Source organism: Montipora capricornis, chromosome 10, assembly GCF_036669925.1.
Source record: "Montipora capricornis isolate CH-2021 chromosome 10, ASM3666992v2, whole genome shotgun sequence".
Lineage (NCBI taxonomy): Eukaryota > Metazoa > Cnidaria > Anthozoa > Scleractinia > Acroporidae > Montipora > Montipora capricornis.
In genome coordinates, this window is record NC_090892.1 from 69,991,655 (window position 1) to 70,015,609 (window position 23,955).

General features: G+C 37.6%; 2 protein-coding genes across 2 annotated transcripts in view; one reads left to right on the forward strand and one right to left on the reverse strand.

Moving 5' to 3' along the window:
* Positions 1-1,346: 1,346 nt before the first annotated feature.
* LOC138022257 (actin-related protein 2/3 complex subunit 4) lies at positions 1,347-2,220 on the reverse strand. Its single transcript, XM_068869350.1, has one exon. It carries the CDS (start codon positions 2,126-2,128, stop codon positions 1,622-1,624), a length of 507 nt encoding a protein of 168 aa, XP_068725451.1. The 5' UTR covers positions 2,129-2,220; the 3' UTR covers positions 1,347-1,621.
* Positions 2,221-2,283: 63 nt separating this feature from the next.
* Positions 2,284-23,955, forward strand: part of LOC138022249 (CCR4-NOT transcription complex subunit 1-like) — a 52,954-nt gene continuing 31,282 nt past the window's right edge. Inside the window, exons 1-21 of the mRNA XM_068869330.1 lie at positions 2,284-2,598; positions 4,818-4,925; positions 7,328-7,495; positions 8,251-8,305; positions 8,511-8,567; positions 8,698-8,844; positions 9,309-9,384; positions 11,290-11,326; positions 11,617-11,672; positions 12,259-12,335; positions 13,376-13,425; positions 13,976-14,083; positions 14,262-14,429; positions 15,220-15,347; positions 18,362-18,494; positions 18,850-18,957; positions 19,436-19,552; positions 20,989-21,111; positions 21,395-21,543; positions 21,673-21,829; positions 22,496-22,967. Of these exons, the coding sequence (XP_068725431.1) occupies positions 2,491-2,598; positions 4,818-4,925; positions 7,328-7,495; positions 8,251-8,305; positions 8,511-8,567; positions 8,698-8,844; positions 9,309-9,384; positions 11,290-11,326; positions 11,617-11,672; positions 12,259-12,335; positions 13,376-13,425; positions 13,976-14,083; positions 14,262-14,429; positions 15,220-15,347; positions 18,362-18,494; positions 18,850-18,957; positions 19,436-19,552; positions 20,989-21,111; positions 21,395-21,543; positions 21,673-21,829; positions 22,496-22,967 (2,602 nt within the window). The 5' untranslated portion in view covers positions 2,284-2,490. The remainder of the gene's footprint in view (positions 2,599-4,817; positions 4,926-7,327; positions 7,496-8,250; positions 8,306-8,510; positions 8,568-8,697; positions 8,845-9,308; positions 9,385-11,289; positions 11,327-11,616; positions 11,673-12,258; positions 12,336-13,375; positions 13,426-13,975; positions 14,084-14,261; positions 14,430-15,219; positions 15,348-18,361; positions 18,495-18,849; positions 18,958-19,435; positions 19,553-20,988; positions 21,112-21,394; positions 21,544-21,672; positions 21,830-22,495; positions 22,968-23,955) is intronic.

Sequence of the window (23,955 nt, forward strand, 5' to 3'; positions counted from 1 at the left end):
AACACAAGAAGTTCCTTAGTAGAACTTGAATTTGATTCCCATAGATCTCCTGATGAAGTTGGGGTAGACTTTCATATACCGGACTAAAGTAGCGAAAGACAAAAGAACCCTTGTTATTCCATTTCTGATTAGGTACTGTTATACTGGTTTTGTTGTTTTGTTTTATGGACGTTAATTATTTCTGATCCGGTATTATGGAAGATGCGCCTGAAGTTGAGTATGAAATGTTTTACAATAGATATTGTACGAGTCACCATTATTTTATGAATTCCTTGCACGATAAAGGGAGAATCTCGTCAATTTCAAGACTATTCCTAAGTTCCCTTTGTCTTCCATGAAAAGTAGATCAGCAAGTAGGAAGATGTTGTGCCATGAATGAAGACTAGATTTGTTAAGTTGAAGATACTTTGATTCACATGGATTTCCTATGGGGTGCAGAGATGGTGGGGTGAGAGCACTCGCCTCCCACCAATGTGACCCACCTTGATTCCCAGACTTGGTGTCACAGGTGGGTTGAGTCTGCTGATTGTCTACTCTGCCCAGAGAGATTTTTCTCTGGGTACTCCGCTTTTTGATTTGCATTAATTTGTTTTAAATTTCAATTATTTTACAGTGTCCCTAATTAGTGCTCCAGCACTAAAGGGTTAGAGAAATTACTTTCCTTTCCTTTTCCAGCACTAGAAGACTAGACACTTAAATATTAGGTTCCTTTCCTTTCTTTTTGTGTTGAATGACTCCAGCTTGTTGTTGGAACAGGAGATGATCCTGGAAAATTAGTATAGCAAGTCCTGCACCCCAACCACTCAGCCTCCTGGTCTACTAAGAAATTGCCTAAAAGTTGATTAATTCGAGTTTTGACGTCTACAGCTTAACATTATTAAAAGTCATTGAAATGCTTTTGGCACATGGAAAGTTTCTTCTTGTTGCACAAGGTAACCAATAAGCCCCCAACAATAAAATGGAGCTTGTTTATATACACCCACCTACACCCCAACTTTGCACCCTTGGCCTCGGTTGGTTGACCCATTGACTCCCAGGGGTTCCTCATTGACGAGTAAAATCGTCTGGCGTTAGACAGAGTAAAATACTAAGTTTGGCCGGTTTGGACATCAAAGGGTTAAAAGGTGGATAACGCTATTCACCTGGTAAACCACTATATAGTGGATAAACACAAGCAAAACCAATTGAGTTATCCAGCAGATAGTGAATTATCCAGTGGATAGCACTATCCACCCTTCAAACAACTGGGGCCTTGTATATGAAAATATAATCATATATAATCACTTGCAATATGGCATTATTCTACTTCCATTCCACTTTGGCTCTGTCTGGCAACTTCTACCAAATTCATTGTCTCCATTATATTTCAACAAAAAATGACAGCATTTCATAGCTTTTTATCAAAGGCCAAAAGCCCCCAGTTTAAAAGAGATATATCAGGATACAGTGCTTACAAATCTATTCGTTCATTTCTGTAATTTCTGCAGTCCATGTCCGTGCTAATGCAAGTTTACCACAATTTAACACTTTTAATACAAGATTTCGTTGTGTACACCTATAGTACAAAACTAAACAACGAGTAACAATGCCTAACGTTTCAAATCTGTGGGGCGTTTCAAGTTTAGAAATTCTTAAGGAATTCCTCGGCGCAGATACGGGCCCTTGCATTAACAGCCAGCTTCATTTCACTGATTTCCTTGTCAATATCTTCCATAAACTGAATGACAAAATCCACGAGTTTATGTTTAAACATCTGCTCTGTGTGAAAATTGGTTATCAGAAAACTGATGTCGTATCCCTCAACGGGCTTCCTTCGGAGAATAACAAAGTGTTCAGCCCGCATCATCATAAAACGCATGAACTTCTTGCAAAGGATCTTCTCAATCTCGTCAGCCTGCTTTACTGCTATGCTTATTCTCAAGGAATTGATGGAGCCTTCAATAAGAACTTTCTCCCTTTCGTTCCGGCTTATCACCACTGGTGTTAGCAATAACTCCTTGCTACTTCGGACCTCCACTTCGGGTTTGTTATGCCTTTCAACGACTTGAGAATCAAAGTTTTCCAAGCACATCGACGCTGTTAGAGTCGAACGGACAGCGTTGAGGTAGGGGCGTAATGTTGTAGCCATTTTTTTTCGTACAAAAACGCAAGTGTTTAGGAAAATTACGAAAGTCCGTCGAAGTGGCGGAAACCAACCTTTCTCCTCCCACTTACAACTGCGCATAATCTTTAGACATGCCGCTGATTGCAAATACTGAAGAATGAGAAAACGTACTGCATTGTGGGATATAATCGTGCCTGGTAGCCATTTTTGAATTTATGTTATAATCACATTGTCAGATCATTCCTGTCGAGCATTGGGACGGTACCGGTGGATTTTGTGCACTGCTTATAGCACATAAGATGCTGAATCGCCGTTAAGTGATGATAAGTTTGTACTTGTAAGGGTGTGTTCTTGGCAGGCAGTTGGCAAACTTAGCAAGAAACCAAATGAGTGCTTGTGTAGATTCTTTGTCTTTGGCACTGGGGCAAATTAGCTTTGCAGTCAACGATTTGACTAAGAAGAACTACAAAGCTACTTTAAAGGAAATACACGAGGTAACTATACAGGATCTTTGCGACTTCCGAAAGGTCTGTGCGCATTGCATTGTTTTTGGTGCATAACCATAACTAAGGAGCGAGAGATGTTTTTGTTGTTTGGCATGCATCCAGTAGAAGGCAGGCAAAACGAGAGTCAGCAATTAAGTATGAGCTGCTTTTGTCCCTTACGTAATTTTTTCCTAAAGCAATCATCCACCATGTTATGCAATAGACTGGTACATAGTACAGTAGCAGTCCCCTTTGTGTCAGTCAAGATGTGCACTTGTTCAGTCAGTCGTGTTTGTCACATAATCAAGAGAAATGACAAAGATAGGCCTGGGGAAAGTTGTCTCCAATAGCCCTTTTCACGGTTGGTTCTTCTCATTTGCATTACAATGTAATCTAGCATGTATTTGAGGCAATAGACGTAATCGGCTAACTCAATGTTGTACCCAATTCAAATCTCCCGGGACTAAGATTCTTTGTGTATTGTATTTGCATGATAATGTAGCATTCATATTTAAATGATATGAAAATACCTGGAACAAAACGTTTTATTCCCAAAGGGTTTGAATTGGGTACAACATTGAGTTAGCCGATTAGGTCTATTTCAGGCTGTTTTGTAGTTTTAACCCGAAATTGCCTTGCACCCATGTTAGATTACATTGTAATGCAAATGAGAAAAACTAACCGTGAAGAGGGCTATTCGCTGACTCTCTCTCACCAGTTCCTCTCAATTGCACGAAAAAACATGATAGACATGAAAATCATGCAGCTCGACTGACTGAGAAGGGACTGCCAGCTGTCTAACTTTGCATGTATTGGGTCATTCCATGTAATAGACCCACCCCCCCCATTGAGGGTGTCTCTAAGAGTTTACTCCCTTAGGATAAGGGAGATCAAAGAGCCAACAAATTCCCCCCCTTGGAAAAACTCGGAAAAAGACTGGAGAGATTAAAGAAACGAACTGGGTTATCCCCTCAGAAATTACCAATAATTACCCTCCCTTCCCTGGATTTCCCCTCAGTGGGGTACGCATAATAAATGAAATAGCCCATTTAGCAATTATATATGACTGGAAACATTGTCATTCCCACACATGGTGGGTGGTCTTGTTCCAGGAAATGCTCTAGGAAAGTTATTGTTACAGCATTTTATGGAGCTGAATGCAATAATAACATTATTTATTGTTGAACTACACACACACACTGACTTCTTTCTGGATAATGAGATAGACTGCCATTTGTATGTATTTATATAATTATATACATTGCAGACAAACATGTTAAGACAATGGAGAGTAGTAGTCGATGCTATAGCAGTGCAGTGCTGTAGCAGTCAGTGCTACAGTGTATAGCAGTCAATGCTGTAGCACAGAAATGAATCAACAGTGAAATTATATATGAAATGAATCATATATGATCATGTTGCAATCCTGAATTTTTCAGGCTCCTTTACGCAATTGCAAAAATTGCGTTCATAACTGCGAGGATCATAGCTACACTTGATTTTGTATCCGCAGTTCATTATGATCCATTTCATACATCATTTCATCGTTGATTCATTCCTCACGGGAACATTAGAACCCACAAATGACCAGCTCCCAACATTAGTGGCTTCATAGCTCAGTTGGTTAGAGCGTCGCACGGGTATCGCGAGGTCACAGGTTCAAACCCTGTTGAATTCCTGAATTTTTCAGGCTTCTTTACGCAGTTGCAAAAATTGGGTTCATAACTGCGAGGATCATAGCTTCACTTAACTTAAAAATGTTTAAATACTAAAAAAGACAATATACTTGTATGTAGATGACGGAATGTTCTTAAACAAAGAGCTTTGCGCGATTGGAATCAGTCTGCGTGTTGAGACTAGGATCAAGCGGAGACTAGGATCAAGCAGCACAATCCTAGTCTCAACACACAGACTGATTCCATTCGCGCAAAGCTCTTTGTTTAAGAACATTCTATCACCTATTGTCTTTTTTAGTATTTAAACATTTTTTATCTCTCACTTTTTGACTTGATAATAACGTTAGCCAAACATCGAAACGTTGTCTACAAATTTTTAATAGGCTGTTATGAAATGTTTCATCGCAATTTTTTATCGTTGAATGTTTATTTTTTCTGTCCCATAAGTCTGTCCTCATGGAATACAAAACTAATAAGACATTCATAAAATTGTGTTGATACTGTATGATTGTTGTCTACTATGGTTACTTGTTTGTTTTTGTGACCTTTTAGCTGATTGAAAAACATGGCTATGAGGCAGAGCGTCATTTATTCCGTTGTTTATTTTCCTTTATTGACTTCACTGGAGATGGCAAAAATAATGGCAAAGACTTTCTACAGGTAAGTGCACGCATGTTGAAAATTTAATGCTTTCTTGAAATGGTAGTTTACCTAAGATTTCCTCTTCCAAGAGTTTTAAATAACAAAATTCAACATGGTGAATTTAATTTGGTTTGGTAACATGGGGGGACATATTACATTTTGTTTTTTGATCTATGAAATGAAGCAATCAAAAATTATTACCAACTAGATGCTTCTGTGAAGCATACACTGGTTTGCCTGTGGTACGTGCTACAGAAAATCAGAAGGCACTGAATTGTGTGGTATTGAAATACAGCATTCCAGTCTCTGAAGAATAACAAATAAAAGAGAAGCGAGAAACATTGGCTTCTGGGCTGACATGTTGATAATTTTCAAGTTCCCTCACAACTTCTTTTCACCACAAGTGTGCCCTCTGAGCATCTGAAAGCTTTGTAATACTAAACTTCATTGAAGTCAATCCCTGTTTCGCGGGGTTAGTGTTAGGATGGGAGACCAAAACAATAAACCCCTCATAAAAAACAGAAACATCTGACCGAAAATACTATTAACGCTAACAAATGCAAACTCAGCAAGGTACAGATTCTGTTCGCTTGCTTTATGCAAAACAAATATTGATGAAAAAGCAAATAACTATTGAAACACAGTTTTCAGAAAGAGCAGAAGGAAGTTTCCCAGACGGTCGATCGAGAATAAAATATTTACGACATGAAAACAACATTAATTTTGAACCGTGAATATAGAATATAAAAAGTTACGATCAGCGACAAACATTTTGGGAGATTTTTGCTACGTTCAAGTAAATTGCAAAATCGAAAGTGACATGGCCGGAATTCAGCGGGCGCCGTGATTAAGTTACCGCGGCATGTTTACTCGCCAAACAGTGAAGCATCTGTGTCAAATGATGGCAAGATAGCGGGCTTTTGTAAGTTTCTTTTTCTGTCAAGTGTTATAAAGGTTGACAATGAAATGAGCGAAGTCAAAACAAAGATCACAATCGCCCAACTCTTGTTTATGCAAAGTCAAAATTTACTCTCCAAGACGCGTACGACGTTATTTATCACCAGGTAATTCCATCATTTTGGAAATAGCAGCTACTTTATTATTCATCTGCGTCACAAGTTTTCATTGATTTTGGGGCTCATTTTGTTGAAACTCAAGCACGCTTCCAACAGGCCTGTGAACCCTTCCTGCTTACAGAGCAATACTAAAAAACTTCTCCCATATCACATTTGAACCTTAAGCTCGAAAATTCAATACACAACATGATATTATAATTCACAAAGGCAGAAAATACCACAGAATCCTTTTCCAGCGAAATATTTATTGAAACAAACATTATATTTGCTCTTGGAGGCGAAAACCTCTTCCTATTTCATTGCGTGCGTGAAGACAAGAAACTCAATCGTGTCAAATTACCATGTACTTCAGGTAAATGCAGCTCACTTTGATTTCGTCTCGACGGGCGATAGATTGTTGTCGAAGTCCAGTGCTCGTCGCTTTTGAGATTCCTGCCTATTTTATCCAACTGACTTTCTATTATTGAGCTCCATAAGGGTATATTTTGTTTAAGGATCCACTAAAACGCCATTCGCGTTACATGACTTTCGACGCCATTGCAGGCTAAGTTAATGATTCTACTGTGTCCACCAGAGAAATCTACGCATTTCCACTACCCTCTCGATCCTAAGAAAATACTCGCAGAAGGCTCTATCCACAAAGACACCACTTACCAGGGGAGTGACAGGCAAGACTTTTACCGACACGGAAAAAAAAAAAAAAAAAACTAAAAAAAAAAAAAAAGAAAACAAACAAACTAAACGCAGACCTCGACTGGGTTTGCCATGAGGCAACCCAGTAACAAGTCTTTTCTCGGCCAACGAGGCAGCAGCCTTAATAGAACTGAAGTGCAAGAGTGTGTATGTGGAAAAAAAAATTCGAGCGCTCCAGAGAAAAATTAAATTAATGTAATGTAAGATAAGGTAAGGGAACAAAGGCCACTTATCATGTCACTTCAAGAAACAATGAAAGTGCGTGTTTTGCTGTGATGTCATTGGACAAACTGGCATGATGCGACATTGTTCACATGGATGTTTATGAGAGAGTGAAAATACATATTTTTCCATTTCTTTGACTATTGTATTGTGTACACTTGCTTTGAATGTTCTTTACTTACATTTATTTTCTAACCAGGGTGTTCTATATTGAGTTTAATATAATATCGACCTTCCAACCAAGTCTTCATTGCATAATACTGTATCTTAAACTGAAGCATTGGGGAAATTTCTCCCTTGTTTGGAAGTACTTACGTTGTTGCTTCTCCTCGTGTTTGGGTCTTCACTCTACTACATGTACATTTAGCATGTTGGTATTATTGTAACATGTGAAAAGGAAGTTTCCATTCTTTGCTGTCAATGTTTCAGTGCCAGTTTCTAATTCAAGAATGCCAGATGCTTGTCTCCAAGCCCAACTTTTCCTCTATCTTGTGTTTTGCCATTGAAAGTCCAGAGCATAAGCAGCGTACGTTGAGGCCTTCATCTCAATTACTACCTAACATGAGCAGAGTTTTGAAGCTTAACAAGGTCCAGGAGGTGAGATGTACTGGCAGATAACCTTAGCAGCGCCGGAATGTAGCTTATCGTCAGTCAATGGCCAACCTAATTTCAGATTGTTGAATCAATAATCAAGCAGTAGTAATAATGCATCCCTCCTCCTCCTGCTCCTCCTCCCTCCCTTCAATGTTGCATTTACTGGTTGCTTTTTGCATTTGAACCCATAAACATCAACATTGAAGTGGAAGAGGGGGCAAATTTCCATCTTTGTTACAACATTGTTTGTGACCAAGACTGGAGTGGTATTCTGTTCCAATGACAGTGATTACAGACTGCTTGCTCATGCAAGCAGTTTGCAATGTTACTTAAAACCCATTGACAACTCAAACGCCCGCATCTGGCTGCAGACAGAGTAAAATCTGTTAAGGCTCAGTCCCTGCAGGATTTAGTGGGTTAAGGGATAGACCCATGCCTTGATTTTGTGGGGGGGAAATGTCTTTCACATTTGCTAACTTTTTTTGGACAAGGATAGTTTTGGGGAAAAAACTGGTAAAATAATAATATTACTTACTGTTTTCCAAAAACCAATTTGATCACTGTTTTTTTAGAAATAAAAATGATATTTTAGATTATGTACCCTTAACTTTGGTTGACTTGGGGCAGAATGGTTGTCTGTGAAATAATATCACTAAACCAGACATAAACTCTGTCTTTGGGTTTTAGCAGCTATTCCTTGGTATAATATTCAGCTGTGTTTGAAAGTAAATTAATTCATGTCTGTCATTTTTTTTTAGGTTATCTTTGGTCTTAGTCTTCTTAGTTCATCAAATGAAGATCTAAAAAGTCATGGTATGTGCCCTAGTATCAGTACAAATTTGATAAGGCTAGTTTCCTCATTGGACCATCCATACAGGAATTGTATAAAACTAATTTATCCAGTAGACAGTTGTCTATTGGTAAAGGATACTGCACTGGTAATTTTTGTAAAACTTTTGCCATCTTTATTTAAATTTAATATAACACTTTCTTCTTTTCTTGGTCATGATTTTTTTAGCTGCCCAGTTCGTAAAACACAAATTACCAGATCTTTTGAGGTCCTATATAGATGCAGGTATGTTGAATAGACTTTTTCCACCATACAAATTGCCCAGTGGAATAAAAAAACTCGACTTTGCTTCTTGAAGCTGAAGATGACCTTTGCTACAGTTGAACTAGCAATCATGTTATTCCTTCTTCATTAGACGTTGGAAGTGTACAAGAAGGAGGGCTGACTGATGTTGCAATAGAAGTTTTGCATCGTCTTCTCACTCATGTAGTACATGGGCCAAGGGAGCAAGTTGGCGTTGGAGATGATCAAGTGACAGCCTTTGTGGAAACATTGAAGAAAGGTACATTGGTGTATGTTATCATGTCAATCACATAAATAATTACATGTATGCTACAAAACATAATTTGAAGTCATTCCATCAAAGTAACCACCTTTTATTACACACTAAAGTTTTTTTTCCAAATGACAAAATTGTATTCAAGCGACTTACATGTAACACATTTTGCCAGCACAATATTATCATGATATTCTTGTGAGCGACTTTGAACAAATTGTTGGTTGTCACTGTGTCAACAATAGCTTTTGAATTTGCCAGTGATTTTGTCACTTAGGACTTCAAATACAATATTTTGAAAAATGTATTTTAATGCAATCACTGCAATATCCTAGGCAGATGGGAAAACCCCTTTAAGATTTCATATAAATTACACCTTAATATCAGTTTTGTTTTCGGAAGTCTTTTAAGACTTACGTGTACACTGTAACGGTTATTTTTAATTAAATTAAATAACTTTTCTATTGTAGATTTTCCCAAAGAACGTGTCCCTGTTGTGTTGGCACCACTTCTTTACCCAGAATTACAGGATATTTCACCAGACAAGTAATATTTTTGAAACTCAGAAACAATAAAATATTTATTACAATGTAATAAGGGAGACAGTGTGTTTCAGTGGTTGGGATTCTTGGTTGAGTGAATTTTTCTTGAGTTGCAAATCCCCTTTGTTTTGTAAAAATAGGCATTTTATTGTAATTTTGTTGTGAAGATTTCTTTTTTCTGCTCATTATTGTGAAGTACATTTGGGTATAGAGTGGCCGCATGTTGGTTAAATAATGGAACGGCGGCCATGTTGGTGTTCGTAAATAATCTTCCAGGAATTGAACTCTATTACTGTGCAAATGTTTTGTTTTGTTTCGGTGGAACAACTGATTACATGAGTGAAAACACTGCATGTACATATTAGTTATGCAATGCTTTTGAGTGGTATGCTGTAGAATATCCCATGCATCACTTGTATTTTCTTGGTACATGTACATGTATACTGATGAGCTTTTGGGGCGATCGCAAGTGTTTATACCAAGAAAATACAAGGGACGAGTGGGATATTCCATGGTATACCACAAGAAAGGGTTGCATAACTATTTTATACCATGCCATAGACTTGCCACAAGTCAACCTTAAGAGAATCCCAGGAGAAAATGTTTTGGCGAACGAAGTGTAATTTTTCGGATGTGAAGTGGATGAGCGAGCGACCAAGAGGTCGACTTGTCTGGCTTGCAAAGTTTTCATTTGCATTTCACGCCAAAAAGGGGATGAAGTCATTCGCAAGTTGAATGGCACAATCCGACGAAAACCATCAAACATGTTTGGTTCTCCGAAATTGAAAGAGGAAATTTGTTTACTTTGAGCTAAAGCCATCAGAAACAAAGGTGAAATAAAACAAAAGCTTGTTTCAATCTGGAGGCGCCGCTTGGAAGGGAGATCGCCAGTGACAAAAACGAAACACTAGTTCGGAAGATTAACAAGTAAGGGAAAGCTTTGAATGGTCAAGAAAGTCGATTGATTTCACTCATGAAAGATCAGGTGGGCTTCAGGTGTAGGAGACGTGCTAGTCCGGGAAAAGAGGTAGAGATACATCTTAGTGAAACTTACATTTAGCGATGCAATGACTCTTATTGAGGAAGACACACATTAAAATATTTTGTTTCAGGCGACAAAAAAACTGTTAATACTTGTTGGGAATCGCCTCGGCACTTGCAGACACCAGATGATACTTAAGATTTAAAATGGTCAACCTCCAACTGTTACTTTGAACAATTGTCTCCTACATATGACGCTCTAATGCCACAATAATTGAGGCTAGAGACTAGATCTTTCATGAGTGAAATCAGTGGAATTATTACGAACACGATAGCATTGCAATCCTCTCCAAGTAAACGATCAAAATCGTACGGGCTAGCTCAAAGGTCAGACTTTTCCAGATCCGGTTGGAGCAGACGCAAACAAATCTCTGCAAGACAGCTATGCTTGATTGACTACTCTACCCCCTGGGGTCCACAAGGACTACTCTGATTGGTCTAGCTCAGCGACCTGTTTTTGGGTCGCTGAAATTGCTGCCAATCAAGTATGAAAAGTCCTTTGTCCCATGCGTTGTGCACATGAGATGAAGGACTTTTTGAAAGTCTAACCATGCCATAGAAAATACAGTGGCTACCAAGGCACGATGGAAAGGTTGGGCATTATACCATTGAATTTCACTGATTAATGGGAAGGTTTGGTGGAATACTGACGGATATACAACGGCTTTCCTGCATTCTGATTGGCTGTATTTTCTATGGTATGCGATAAATCCATATAGAAAGTGCACTACTATATTAGTATTATTATGACCATCATCATCACCATTGCCATTAATATATTTTTATAAAGGGAAAAATACAATCCAATTCATCCATTTTTTTCAAAACTGGAAGTAAAAAAAATATTTTCTTTCCTTTTTCTTTTTAGTCTTATTCCAGAACCATCTATTTTTTCTAAATCTGTGGTAAGTCAAGAGTTTGTAAAGGTGGTTTGAAAGTACACTTAGATCACTTATAATGGTGTGGTTATGGAAACGTCAAGTTGATGAAGTATATTGTAGGTTCTACTTTTATACATTTATGTTCTTTTGAGAAGTTGCAAAAAGTCAGTCTGTTGCATTGAATATCAAATTCAGTGGACATTTTGTCAGATACCAAAAATAATATAATTTTCATTATTGAAGTTTCAGTCAAGAGATCACTTTATTAACTTTAAGTTTGTAACCTTACTTGTAATTTTGGTCTGTTTTGTCAGATGGAAGATGATTTAGCTGACCTTATTCATGAAATAGGATATTCTAGTTGTGCAAGGTAATTATTTTGTTTCCTGACTTGCATGTAGCGTAATTAATTGAGATGAAAGCAACATTTGAAACAATGGTTTTCATGTTGAGCACAGTTAGCTCATGACTTTAAGGTGTGTGTTGTCTCTGCTGTTAATGACATTTCAATGCATGTTATACGAATTCTTTACATTGTATGTGAGAGTTGGATTTATTGCAGTTACACAGCAAATAAAGGAGTTGTGAAGTGTTGGTTTGACCGTTGTATCCCTGGGGTCAGTGGTACTGTGGGTGAGTCTTATGAAGACGTGGCAAATGTTTCAGAATAAAGATTGTTGTGTTATAAATCAAAGGGGAGCTGTTATTCCTTTTCTGTCAAAGGTTACTGTTGGTCTACAGAAGAAAGCCTGAAAAAAACAAAAAAAAAAAAGTCTTGAGCGCTCCATTCAATCCTGGATTTTTTTAGGCTTTCTTTGCAACCGCTGAAGCTGCAGCTGTGTAACTGCGATAATCTCCAACTCTTGTGTATAATTATCAATTTCTGTAGTTCCATGAGCGCTTCATAATTATACATAATATCCTACATCATTTACAGCTCTTTCTTTTCATTTTAGTGTCGATGAATGTAAAAATACTCTAATCCACTTTGGTGTTCAAGATATAACCCCATCATCTGTTGCCAGAGTTATTGGTAAGAAGTGTTGTATAGTAGAAGAGAGGAAACAGGAAATAATAGAGGATATTACCCAGTAGCGCAAAGATATGAATTTTATTTCGAGTGGTAAAAACAGTATTTTACAAGTGAGTGCAGCGAGTAAAATATTGTTTTTAACACAAGAAAATAAAATTCAGATATTCAAGCCATCGTGTAATTTTCTTTTTATTATATAGACAGGATTGTTTTACATTGTTCCTGCCATTTTTCTTTCTAACACCATGCAAAGTTTATCACAAATTGTTGCAGCTTGGCGGCAACAATTTTTTCAATTTTTGCACTTCTTCACTTGCAAGGAACTCCTTGAATATGTTCAAGTTGTTTGAAAATTTAGTCTTTGTGTTAGCATTTTCCTGTTGTTCAGAGAAGGATTTTACGTCAGATCCAGATATCCTGGGCTCAAGACACATTCTGACCATTTGTTGAATTTGTTCCAGGTAATCCCTGGTTCAATCTCCTGGCTGTGCTTGTAAATGACCAACCAGTTTACCTCCGGCCAGTTTGGATTCTTAAAGTTGTTCTGTTTAATGCTCAGAGATATTAGCTACTTATAATAGCTACATGTATATCTGAGGGTAAATAATGATACTTGCATGTACTTATTTCTTACAGGTGTACTTTAATGTTAATGGTTATGGTAATGAATTTATAATTATAGCGCATTTTCTATTGACAAATTCAAATGCAAGCAAGTGATCTATGAGTGAGATCGGACATCAACATATATAGGCACCGCTGGCAGCCGCTATCAGTCCATTAGCGATTTCACCCAGCACATGAATGAATGAAATGAGGCCTGACCACAAACAACACTGGGAGCTCCATGCCCTACTTGACTAGTTAGTGAGGATATGAAAAATATGCCACTTGGGTCCCGAATGTACTGTCTTTACCTACGTATAACTCGACCTTTCTGAGTAAAATAATCTATCTTATTGTCTATAAATTTTGGTGTTTTTGTTTCCATTAAAATATTAGTTTTGGTTAATTAAGAAAATTCTGTCTTTACTGTGTAGGAATGATGGTTAAAACTGTGTTTGGCCTTGGTGAACATGTTACTATACAAGTAAGGTTAATTTGCAGATTTTCAGTTTATAATCAGTTTGGAGTATTGTAACATACAGTACCATGCTTACAAAAGTACATGTACAGTTATTACCGCTCAAAACTATTAGACAAGTGCATTTGCAGGTGGTGATACCTCGTCTTTGCCGATAGCGTTTACTTGCTAAGTCTTCTAGGTTGGACGAAAACCACAACCAAGGCAAAGACAAAAGAAACCGAATGCCGCGGCCAATTTAATTGCGGTAACGTGCCGCAAGAAAACAATGATACTTTGCAAAGCATTGTTTAATGTTATCACACCTAGCGGGAATTGTCCCAACAGTTTTGACCATGATTGTAGGAACAAAAATGCAACATACCCCTTATATGTATGGTGTTCCAATTCTTTCAATCGTACACATGCAAGTCTTGATTCCTGTCTGAATTGCAAAAAAATCCTGCAGAGATTTTGTGTCACACAGGTACTATTACTATTTTTATTGCTACCTTAGTGAGACATTGTTTCTTGTACATCTCCAAGAGTCAATAATGTTGTTGCTATTATTTATCAGAACTATGGCAGCAGCTCTGTGTCTTTGGACAAACTTGGACTTAGTGAACTCACTCCTGGACCTGCTACATGGAATGTGGAAGTCTTTGTTCAAACTTTGAAAGAGATGGTTTGTACTTCAGGCATTTTGTCATGAACTTTGAGATACACAAAAAATAATCATCATTGAATTAAAAGAAACTCCAAATCCAGGAATTCAGCATTATATTTTGTGGGTAACTAACATCTTGGTTGCACTGTGTCACAGAATTTGTGACTTGAATCGATTCTGCTTTCTTTTTTCTTAGATTCCTCTTCTTAGTTGGCGACAAGTTATTCAAGAATTTGATTATCCTGAATTTCATGTTCCAAGCCGGGAAGGACTCCAGCTTCTATTCACAGCTTGCCACAGGGGTTTGATGGAGATATTTCCAGTGGATGTCCTGTATAGGACATGGACAAATACAGATGGCCAGGTAACAATAGTGTATGTGCAAGCAAGTACCGGTAGGCTACATGTAGGAAGGCAACGTTCTCTCTAAATTTCCCCTTCAATTTGAGTGAGCTGTCTACATAACTGATTCAGAAAACTGTTTTCAGTATTGGGCTTTTTGAAATCTCATCAGTGCTTAAACCCAGCAAAAATGAAGCTAAGTTATATTTAGCTGAAAGTTGAAAAATGCAGGAACAAATTTCTTCCAGCCTCATCTGATATGAATATTTGTAAAACCAGGAGATCAAAATCCTCAATGTTGTAGTTTTCAAGATCTTTTGCTCAATATTGCTGGCAAACATTTGGACAGTTTGCATTAACAGCTAGACCCTCATCGACTATGGTTGCATTTGCATTAGGGAGTTACATGCTCACTAGTGTTCAATCAAGTTCTATTGTTCAGTGTTTCACTAGGGATTCAAAACACCAGAGAGCTGACACAAGAGTACTGTCAACACTAGCATTACACTGTGTTTTTCTCAAGTGTGACTGCAACCAATATCACACATTCAAATGGTACACTGTAGCTCTCATTGAAGAACCCCCCTAACATAGAGTAACAGACGTACAGAACATAATTATTATGGCTTTGACATAAATGTCCGCACTCCCTGAGTAGCTTTACTTGGGTGCCAGCACTATTAGAACATTAATTTTTTCAAGCATAGTAAAAAGAATGTATTATATACATGTAATAAGATTACATTTATATACATGTATACATTCTTAAGAATATTATTTGTCTCTGTCGATTCTTTCATCTCCTTTTTCAGTTGTCCTGGATCCAACAAGTGCTATCCAATCCTGATGTTTTCTGTTTTGCTGATTACCCTTGCCACACAGTGGTGATTGATCTGCTGAAGACAGCACCGGAGGATGATAACAGAGAGACAGCCACATGGTAAGAGCTAGCAAATGCAGCTGCAGCTGCAGGCAGAACTTTGGCAAAATTCAACAAAATTAATGGTCAAGATTTGTTTGGGAACAGGAGCTTTTGATTCCACCACGTAATCTTAATAGAGTGGTGGAATAACATGTAGATGTCCCATCATGTGATTTCTATTGAGAATTGTGTAAAAATATTCTGGTAGATGGCAGAGAGCTTGTATCTAACAACCCAGCGAAATGTTAGAGCCAGATGATAGATTTCAATAATGAAGGGTTAGTTTCTAAAGAAACTGGTGCTGCGTCGGTGGGGAAGTAGTATACAAAAATTACAATAGCCTCTCATAAATTTCAAATATTAAAGTTTTGTCATTTTTCTTTTCATTTGCTTGCTAAAAAGTTGTGTTGAAAGTATAATTATTATACTTTTTGAGCACTTCCTTAACGAGACAAACACAACAATTCTTGTGTAGAATAGCAAATTATAAGCAGATGGCAGACCAATCACTGGCTATGAGTACACATACAGTGTACAATCAGAATGTTGATCCAGAGATCTTCATGTATACAGGACAACATCATGCAGCTACATCGTTGAGTGAACTTGGAAGCCTGGACGTTCTTGTTGTACGTCAAGTGTCCTAACCATTTGACTTGCTGCCTTTTCATAGATTGGTACATGTATAATTATACTGCCTCCCTTTTTAACAACCTTAGGTTATATTCAATACTGAGTTTTCATCTCATTTTGTTCAAGTTCCTCAATGCTTTGAAATATTGCAAGCTAAAGTCAACATATTTTGGAATCACTGTTAAGCCCTGAGCAAATTGGAAAATTTATGTTTGTCAAAATAATTATTACAGTTGAACCTCAGTTATCCAGATTTGTGGGAACTACATCTAGGCTTAATAGTCTGGATAATTGGGATTCCGGATAATCGAAATATGAATGTTAATGAGCCAAAAACAAAACTGAATTTATAAGTTAGAGAAGAGTAACATTCAATCACACAGGAATAAAACACAATTACAAATTGTTGTTGGAAAAACTATTAACAGTTGCCCAAAAATTATCTTTCTACGAGTCTTTATAATAATTAATTAAAAGTAATCCAAAAACGTTTTCACGTTGACCAGTCTAAAATGCTGAAGTAAATCAGTTTGTTTCGAGCTGCTAAGCATGTGCACGTCGCAAATTCTTTGAAGCCGCGTGGGTGTAATAGTGTCAACATTGTTTTGTCTTTCCATCTATGTCAAACACTTCTTAAGCTTTGGTGTTTGTGACCGTTTTCTGTCTTCATTTTCAACCAGAAAATAACAACGCTTGCTAAAACTTGTTTGTCCAAAAACTGCCATGAAGTTGGAAGTTCATTATTTCTTGGCATTAAGCCAGTCCTTAACATCAGAAATAGAGAGAACTTCACTGTTGCCTTTTCTAATCACTAAATAATGGACTGTTTATCCTCAGGTTGACCACACTCTGTGTTGTTGTTATCGTTCTGTAGACGGATAAATACATTATGGTGGTAGTTGGGATTTGCTTGGCAATGAAGTTTGAAAGCAAATAATTAATTCAATGAAAGATCAAACATAGCGTCAACTGAGTCCTGTTTGATGTACTTTTGGTCATTCCGAGCTGTTTGAGGCATCATTTTGTGAGATCTTTTCTCATTCAACAGTTAGACTGTCAAGAAAACTGACAAGGTAGGCAGCACCCAGCTGCCGGCTAGTGACCTCATCTTGTTCAAGCTTGAACTGATGCCAAATCAGTGAAATTCTCACCTAAAAAAACACCAGCATCCAATCGATTAGAGATGTCCCTATAACTTTACCGAATTTGAGCTTCATCTTCCGAAAATTCACAGAGGAAGGCAATCCTTAATTCCATAATATAGCTTTCTCAACATGATCAGTGCAAGAAACCAGACCAAAGGAATTCTAAGCATTTGAGTTGAATTTGCCAATCAGTGCAACACGACTGTTAGCAGTTCCCCACCCCTCCTTGGTAGTGCCCAACAATCCTGTGGCACTGATTGGTATATTCCAATAGATTCAAATGCTTCAACTTCTTTCATTGAATTATTTCCTTTGGTCAAACCAAGCAAATCACAACCACTGTAATGTACGATATTTATCCTTCTACAGAATGATAACAACAACACCAACAGAGGGTGGTCCGCCTGTGGTTTATCTTTTTTGGTAAGAATGGATTGCTTACATTTTGTAGACATGATGTAATGAATTCATTTTGACGCGAATCTACTTCCTGTTCTTCAAACCACGCTGATTGAGCTAATGGAGCATAGAATTTCACTTGGCAACGGAGCAAATCTGAGCCAATCATAGCTCAGTGAAATGCATGGCATTAGTTATGGCATGTGTGAGCACGAAAATAATGCAAACAGATTTGTGTTTTGAAGCGAAAAAATAAAAATGTTCAGTTCGAATTTGACTTTCATCTCATAATTTGAAGGAACACTGTTTTGCTCTGGATCGTAAAATATGACTAATTATTATGCATGAAAATCTCGGAGGATAATCAAAGTTTGAACGTATTATGTTGGGAATATGGTATGATAATTATTGGAGCCATACACAATGTCATGTTTTGTCTAAACTACCTGTAGTAACGATGTCGGAAAATGCAAGAGTCAGCTGCTCAAGTTAAGATGCAATGCACATTGAAGTGTTAGAATTAGGTTAAGATCAAGAGTACATTTCATGAACATTTCCTTAATCCAAACTAGTAGACTAAATATCCATTCATGGGTCAAACATCACTCACCAAATCTGAGAACAAGAGAATTGTTGGCAGATTTCATATCTCACCCAATGCCATAAAACGCATTAAAACTTGCTAAAACAAATCCATGTGGTCAAACAGATATGTGTGTGACCACTGTTTTATTGCAAAGTGGTTTGTTGTTTGGACAAGCCTTTAAGCCGTTCGTTATTCTCCCCACTCCTCATATTCTAATTGAACTGTTACATTTTTCAAGAAAATCTGTCTTTGCATTGAATTTCCCATAGGAAGTCACTCAATCTGTCTGAAACACTTCTGAGGTTAGCTGAGGCAGGTCATTATGAGACAGTCAAATCACTGTTCACATTTCCTTTGAAGCACTGCCCGGATGTTTTACTGCTTGCTTTACTACAGATCAATGTAAGTGAATTTGTTTTGCTTCTGAATGTTTTATTAGCCCTGGCATTCTTGTTTTATGTTCTTGCCAACAGGCTGGCAAGGGAGACTGGTTTGTTTTTGTTACTTTTGCTTTGAATGAGATGCAATTTGAAAATGGCATCCCCTCATGGTGTGGACTGAATATTGTTCCCATCAAGAGTTAACCCACCTCACCTCACACCCTACGACTTTCAGGGGTCAAGTTTGAGAAATAATGACAAAGGGACTTAACTTTATTGAACAGCACTGAACCTTGCACTTTTTGCATGTTTTTATCATTTTGGATGAAGCATCATAAATCAAAGCTTAACAACCTTACTGTATTTCTCATTTTTAGCCCCTGTGGCATACACTGCGAAATGAGCTTGTTTTACAACTCATCCCAGTGTTCCTGGCCAATCATCCTAATTCTGGCAGTGTTTTACACTATGTCTGGCATGGACAGGTACAGTATGTTAGATATAGTTGAAAATGATCATATTTTTAACTTATAATCACTATTTTGTTAAAGGCCCACCTTCACCCGACAGGCTTTTTGACCATTTGTTTTTGTTATGGAAAAGCAACTCATGGGTTCCTATGAGTATGGTGCTCTGCTTGGCAGCCCTTTGCACAAAAGATGCTGATTTGAAGTGTGCCTGATGTCTATAAGTAAATTGTTGAAGTCAGTTTAGTTTTCTATTAAGGTTAGGATTTCAGATTTACTGTAGGTACAAGTAGATCGATATTATTGAAATCTTGTTTTCTCATAGCAAATTGGATTTGAAACTTCAAAGCAAATTTTTTTAAATTTGAAGTCGTAAAAGAGAATGTGAACAGCTCTGCTGGTGTCCACTGTCAGGAACACCTGTGACACATGAAACAGGTTACCTGCTAGACTGAGTTCCCTGTAGAACACTTTATTTTATTTTTGCCTCCCTAAGGGTCAGTCAGCATCGATTCGTCAACTTGTAATGCAAGCTATGGCTGAATGGTATTCAAAAGGAGACATGGATCAAGGCAGGCTATCAAGAATATTAGATGTGGCTCAAGACCTGAAGGCAAGGGCCTTACAGTGTACAATTGACATTTACTAATAATTAGGGAACAAAGGAATATTTGGTTTGTTTATCTTTCCATTGTTTTCCATTATTGTCAAAGTTTTAACAAGTAGTTACATGTATGAGTTTGGTTAGTTTGTTTTGTCTGTCATTTCTTTTCTTTTCATTTTTTCAACTTGGCTTGTTAACAATATTTGTATCTATTCATTTCAATTTCTTTACAACTATTCAAACATAAAAAGCTGCTAATCGTTCTTAATGTATTTAACCACACTGTAGTCTAAAGATTCCTGCCCAGGTTAGCTCTGCAAATTTGCATGATGGATAACAAATTTGTATAACTCATTGTTGTAATAAGTTATTGTTGTTGTGAAAAGATAAACTGTTTTTACTAGTGTTTCAAGGAAGAAGCCAATCAGCTAAAACTGAAAATTATATTATCAACATTAATTTTTACTCTTCCCCTCCTGAAAGCAAGACTTACAGATTTTGCTCTGTCTAAAGACAGACCATTATTAATTTTACTCATTCATTGGGGCTGCTGAATGGGTTAACAACATTTACTGTAGATCCTCTTTAGTTTTTGCTTGTGGTCATTGTTTGCCTCTTTTTACTGGGTACTGTAACTGTTCACTACACAATCAACACTCTTGAGATAATGGTTTTCAAGGGTTTTTTTTTTTCTGAGCTTTTAGGGCTTTGAACTCTCCTTCCGACATTTCATTAAAAGAATAGCGCGATTTGTTGAGTGAGTAAATGCCCATGTGCATAAGATTCTAGCCAGTCAGACAGGGGTACAGAAATCCCTGAAAAACTGCGAGATATCGGAACAAGCTTTTGGGAGCCGTTCCGCAAACGGACAATATCTAGGTTTTCCCTTAGGTTTTGAGTTACATGTCCAGCTGCACACAGGACTAAGGAAAAGTAAAGTAAATTATGAATGTAAATCATATCTTGCAAGGGTCCAATGTGGAAGTGACAGTGGAATAATTTCTGAGAGTTTTAATTTCGGAACATGAATTTTACGTCTGACACAAATGACACAATAAGGAGGATGGAATTTCAAAAGGGGTTCAATTCTACCAAAACACCTTTTCACCAACCAAAATTAAACTAAATTTCAAAGGTTCAAGGATTTTTTTGGGGCTTGCTGACAGAAATAACTGACCAGGTTTTGTATGAAGCATGCTACTTTGTCATTGGTTAGGTTCTTGCACTATTGAGCAATACCACAAATTTATTATGAGTTTATGCAGTAAATTTTGCAATAGATGTGTACCCTTTCTCTCTGGTCGCTTGAAAAATTTCCTCTGTCTAAAGCCACAGGATTTGACTCATTGTTGTGGAGCTCTTCAGGAGCGAAATCGTAGACAATGTCTATCTCAAATAAAAGATTATGTTTTCTTAAATCTCTGCCGATTCCATTGTCATTTTAGGCATTGTCCATGTTATTGAATGGCTCTCCATTTGTGTTTGTGATTGACCTTGCTGCCCTTGCATCTCGTCGTGAATATCTAAAGCTGGACAAATGGTTAAAGGACAAACTCAAGGAACACCAGGTATTGAAATGCATGCAGAGAGAGCTTATAGACCCTTTGCATTCATAAATGGCACCCAAATTTGAATAACAATACTTGATAAATCCTTAGCCTCACATTCATGAGAAAAATCCTTTGTCTTGAAACATAAAGAGGAGGCTAAGGATGTATCCATTATTGTTATTCAAATTTGAGCGCCATTTATGCAAAGGGTCTATAAGTGTGGTGTTTTTTTGTCAATATTTTAAAGACAATGTTGCAGTTTACAGTATACCAATTTTATGTGGGTGGTATTTTTTTCCAGGAGGAATTTGGGCAAGCCTGTGTTGCTTTTCTGCGACGCCGCTGTCCTTACTTATTGGGTATGTCCTTAGATAAAGAACTTCCTAAGAGTGTTCAGCTACCACAGGAGACAGTTGTAACTATGCTTTCCTGCCTTCAGTCATTTTTGGGGTGAGATGTTTATAATAATTATTGTGCCTCTGAAAACTTGTAAAGTTTCTTTGCTCTTCAGCTTGTCTGCCTTTGAATTCCGAAAAAACTCCACTCAAGTCTTAAATCAAACTTCTTTGCATGTCACAGGCAAGCATCTCCTGAATTGGCTGAAACCATAAGTCAAATGCTGACAAACCATGGTCCTTTAGTCAAGGTGCGGCCCAGTGCTGCTGTGGTTGGAATTCCTTTTAAACGACAAGGTAGCTTGGATGGCGGACAACTTCAAAATGTATTGGCTGGACAGGTACTGTTTAACTTTTAACCTATTGCCTCCTCAGGTGCCCTTGGCCCCCCTCCCCCCCCCTCCCCCCCCCCCCCCCCAGTTGATGTGTAAAATCTGTTAAGTCTCACTCCCAGGGGTCAATGGGTTAAGGTTGGGTTTGCAAGTTTCTTTTTACCTGTTTTCATAATAAATATTCTAAGTATTCAGTTGGATATACATGTACATGATTCAAGGGTCCACAAGGTTGCTCCACACCCCTTCCCTTCCCCTCCATTAAGGGGAATCAAAAAGCAAACTAAGCTACATGTAATATCTCTTTGAAGTTAGGGCTATAGACAAAAGAGAGTTAATGATCCTTGCATTTATCTGGTCGAGATACGTGAAGAATTCAGTAAGCTCCAATGGGATTCAAACCCAGTGCAATGCTTTACCAATTGAGCTACAATGTATGAAGCCACTTAGTTGGGAGCACGTCAAGTTGTTGGGCTCATGTGTTCTGTGAAAGGACTCAATAAAAGAAATGTATAATCTATTTATTTGAAGTGTGGGCTATAGACAGAAAGAGAAAAAATCAAATTAATGATCTTTGCATTTACTGTACGTGGACAATTTTAAGCAATTGTCTGTTACAGACACCTGAAAAGTCCAGGTTGTTTTATATTCTAAAGGTCTGAATTTGTCTTTTAGCTTGATTCGCTCACAGGACTCAACATTCCCACTTCATCTCTTCCGCCCACACCTGCCACACCCACCTCGCAGTTACCATCTTTCCCACCCCATCCCCTTACGGGCAATGCACTTGGACCCTCAGGCAGCGTGGGAGCTGTGGGTAGTATAGGTTCAGGCCTCCCATCACAGGCAGCAGTGCAGAAACCACCATCCCAACTGGGGCAGCTTCCTCTTAGCACTCCAGGTGCTACTTCAAGCTCTGGCCTTCAATCACCAAGTTTCAGTTCTTCCCAAAACCCCTTGCTGCAGCAATTGCACCAAGCAGGCAGTCTGGCACAGTCTTTTGGAGGATCAGCAATAGATAATGCCAGATTGTTAGCTGGTCTTGGAATCCAAAAACAGCTTGGAGGAAGTTCTTTACTACAACAACAGCAGCAGCAAACAACGCTTTTATCTCAGTCAAGGAATCAAGCTGATAAGTTACGCACCGGTGGGTTCACTTGGTTCGCTTCTGTTTTCTTTTTTAACAATGACAAAAATGTCATAAAGAGGTGATTATAGGTTGTGGTAGTGGTAAGTAAAATAATAAAACTTACAGTCATTAATTTTGTCTCACGATGTTGTGCAGTCATATAGTAGCACCTAAACAGTTGGCCTTGTCGCCTGAAGAAGACCAGCAGTACGCAATCTATGTATGACCAAAAGTGTCTATATTGTGAGACAAACAATCGTACTTCTTTTTATTTAATAACAAAAATATTGAGCAATAATGATAAGTAATGATTGTTATTTAAAAAAGAATAATAAGTATTATAATAATAAAGATAATAAATTAATAATAAAGGAATTTATATAGAGCTTCTATAAAATTCTAAGCACTTAACAATAATACTTGAATTAACAATATGTAAAATTTCAGTAAAAGTATGTACAAACTTTAAAAAAATATAGTTGGAAGTTACAGTAGACAATATTCAATGTCACAAAAACATGGCTCAATGTTTCAATGGTATTTACTGATAAAAACTCTCTGATCTTTTTTTATTTTTTATAAGCCAGAAAAGGCTTTGCTACAAGTATTGCCAATGTGCGTTTTCATTGTCATGGAGGAGTCGAACTAGGCTGCGAGGTTACTCACTGTTTAGACTTGTTTAATTTGGGATGAATCCTCGTGGATGTTGTAGATTGTTGGCACGATCCTATGATCACGAAATCAGTCTTGTTATCATTAAGCTTAAGAAAGTTTTGAGCCATCCAAGATTTGATATCAGATATACATTGTTCCATTACAAGGAATGCATGTTCTAGAGAATCTGGCCTAAAAGAAAAGTTTGTCGTCAGCATACGCTTGGATATTTGGTAAATGTTTTTTAACAACATGGAACAGATGCGATGCGTATATGATGAACAATATTGGTCCTAAACAGCTGCCTTGTGGGACTCCACTGGTGACATCATAGTCATGTGATTGCTGTTGC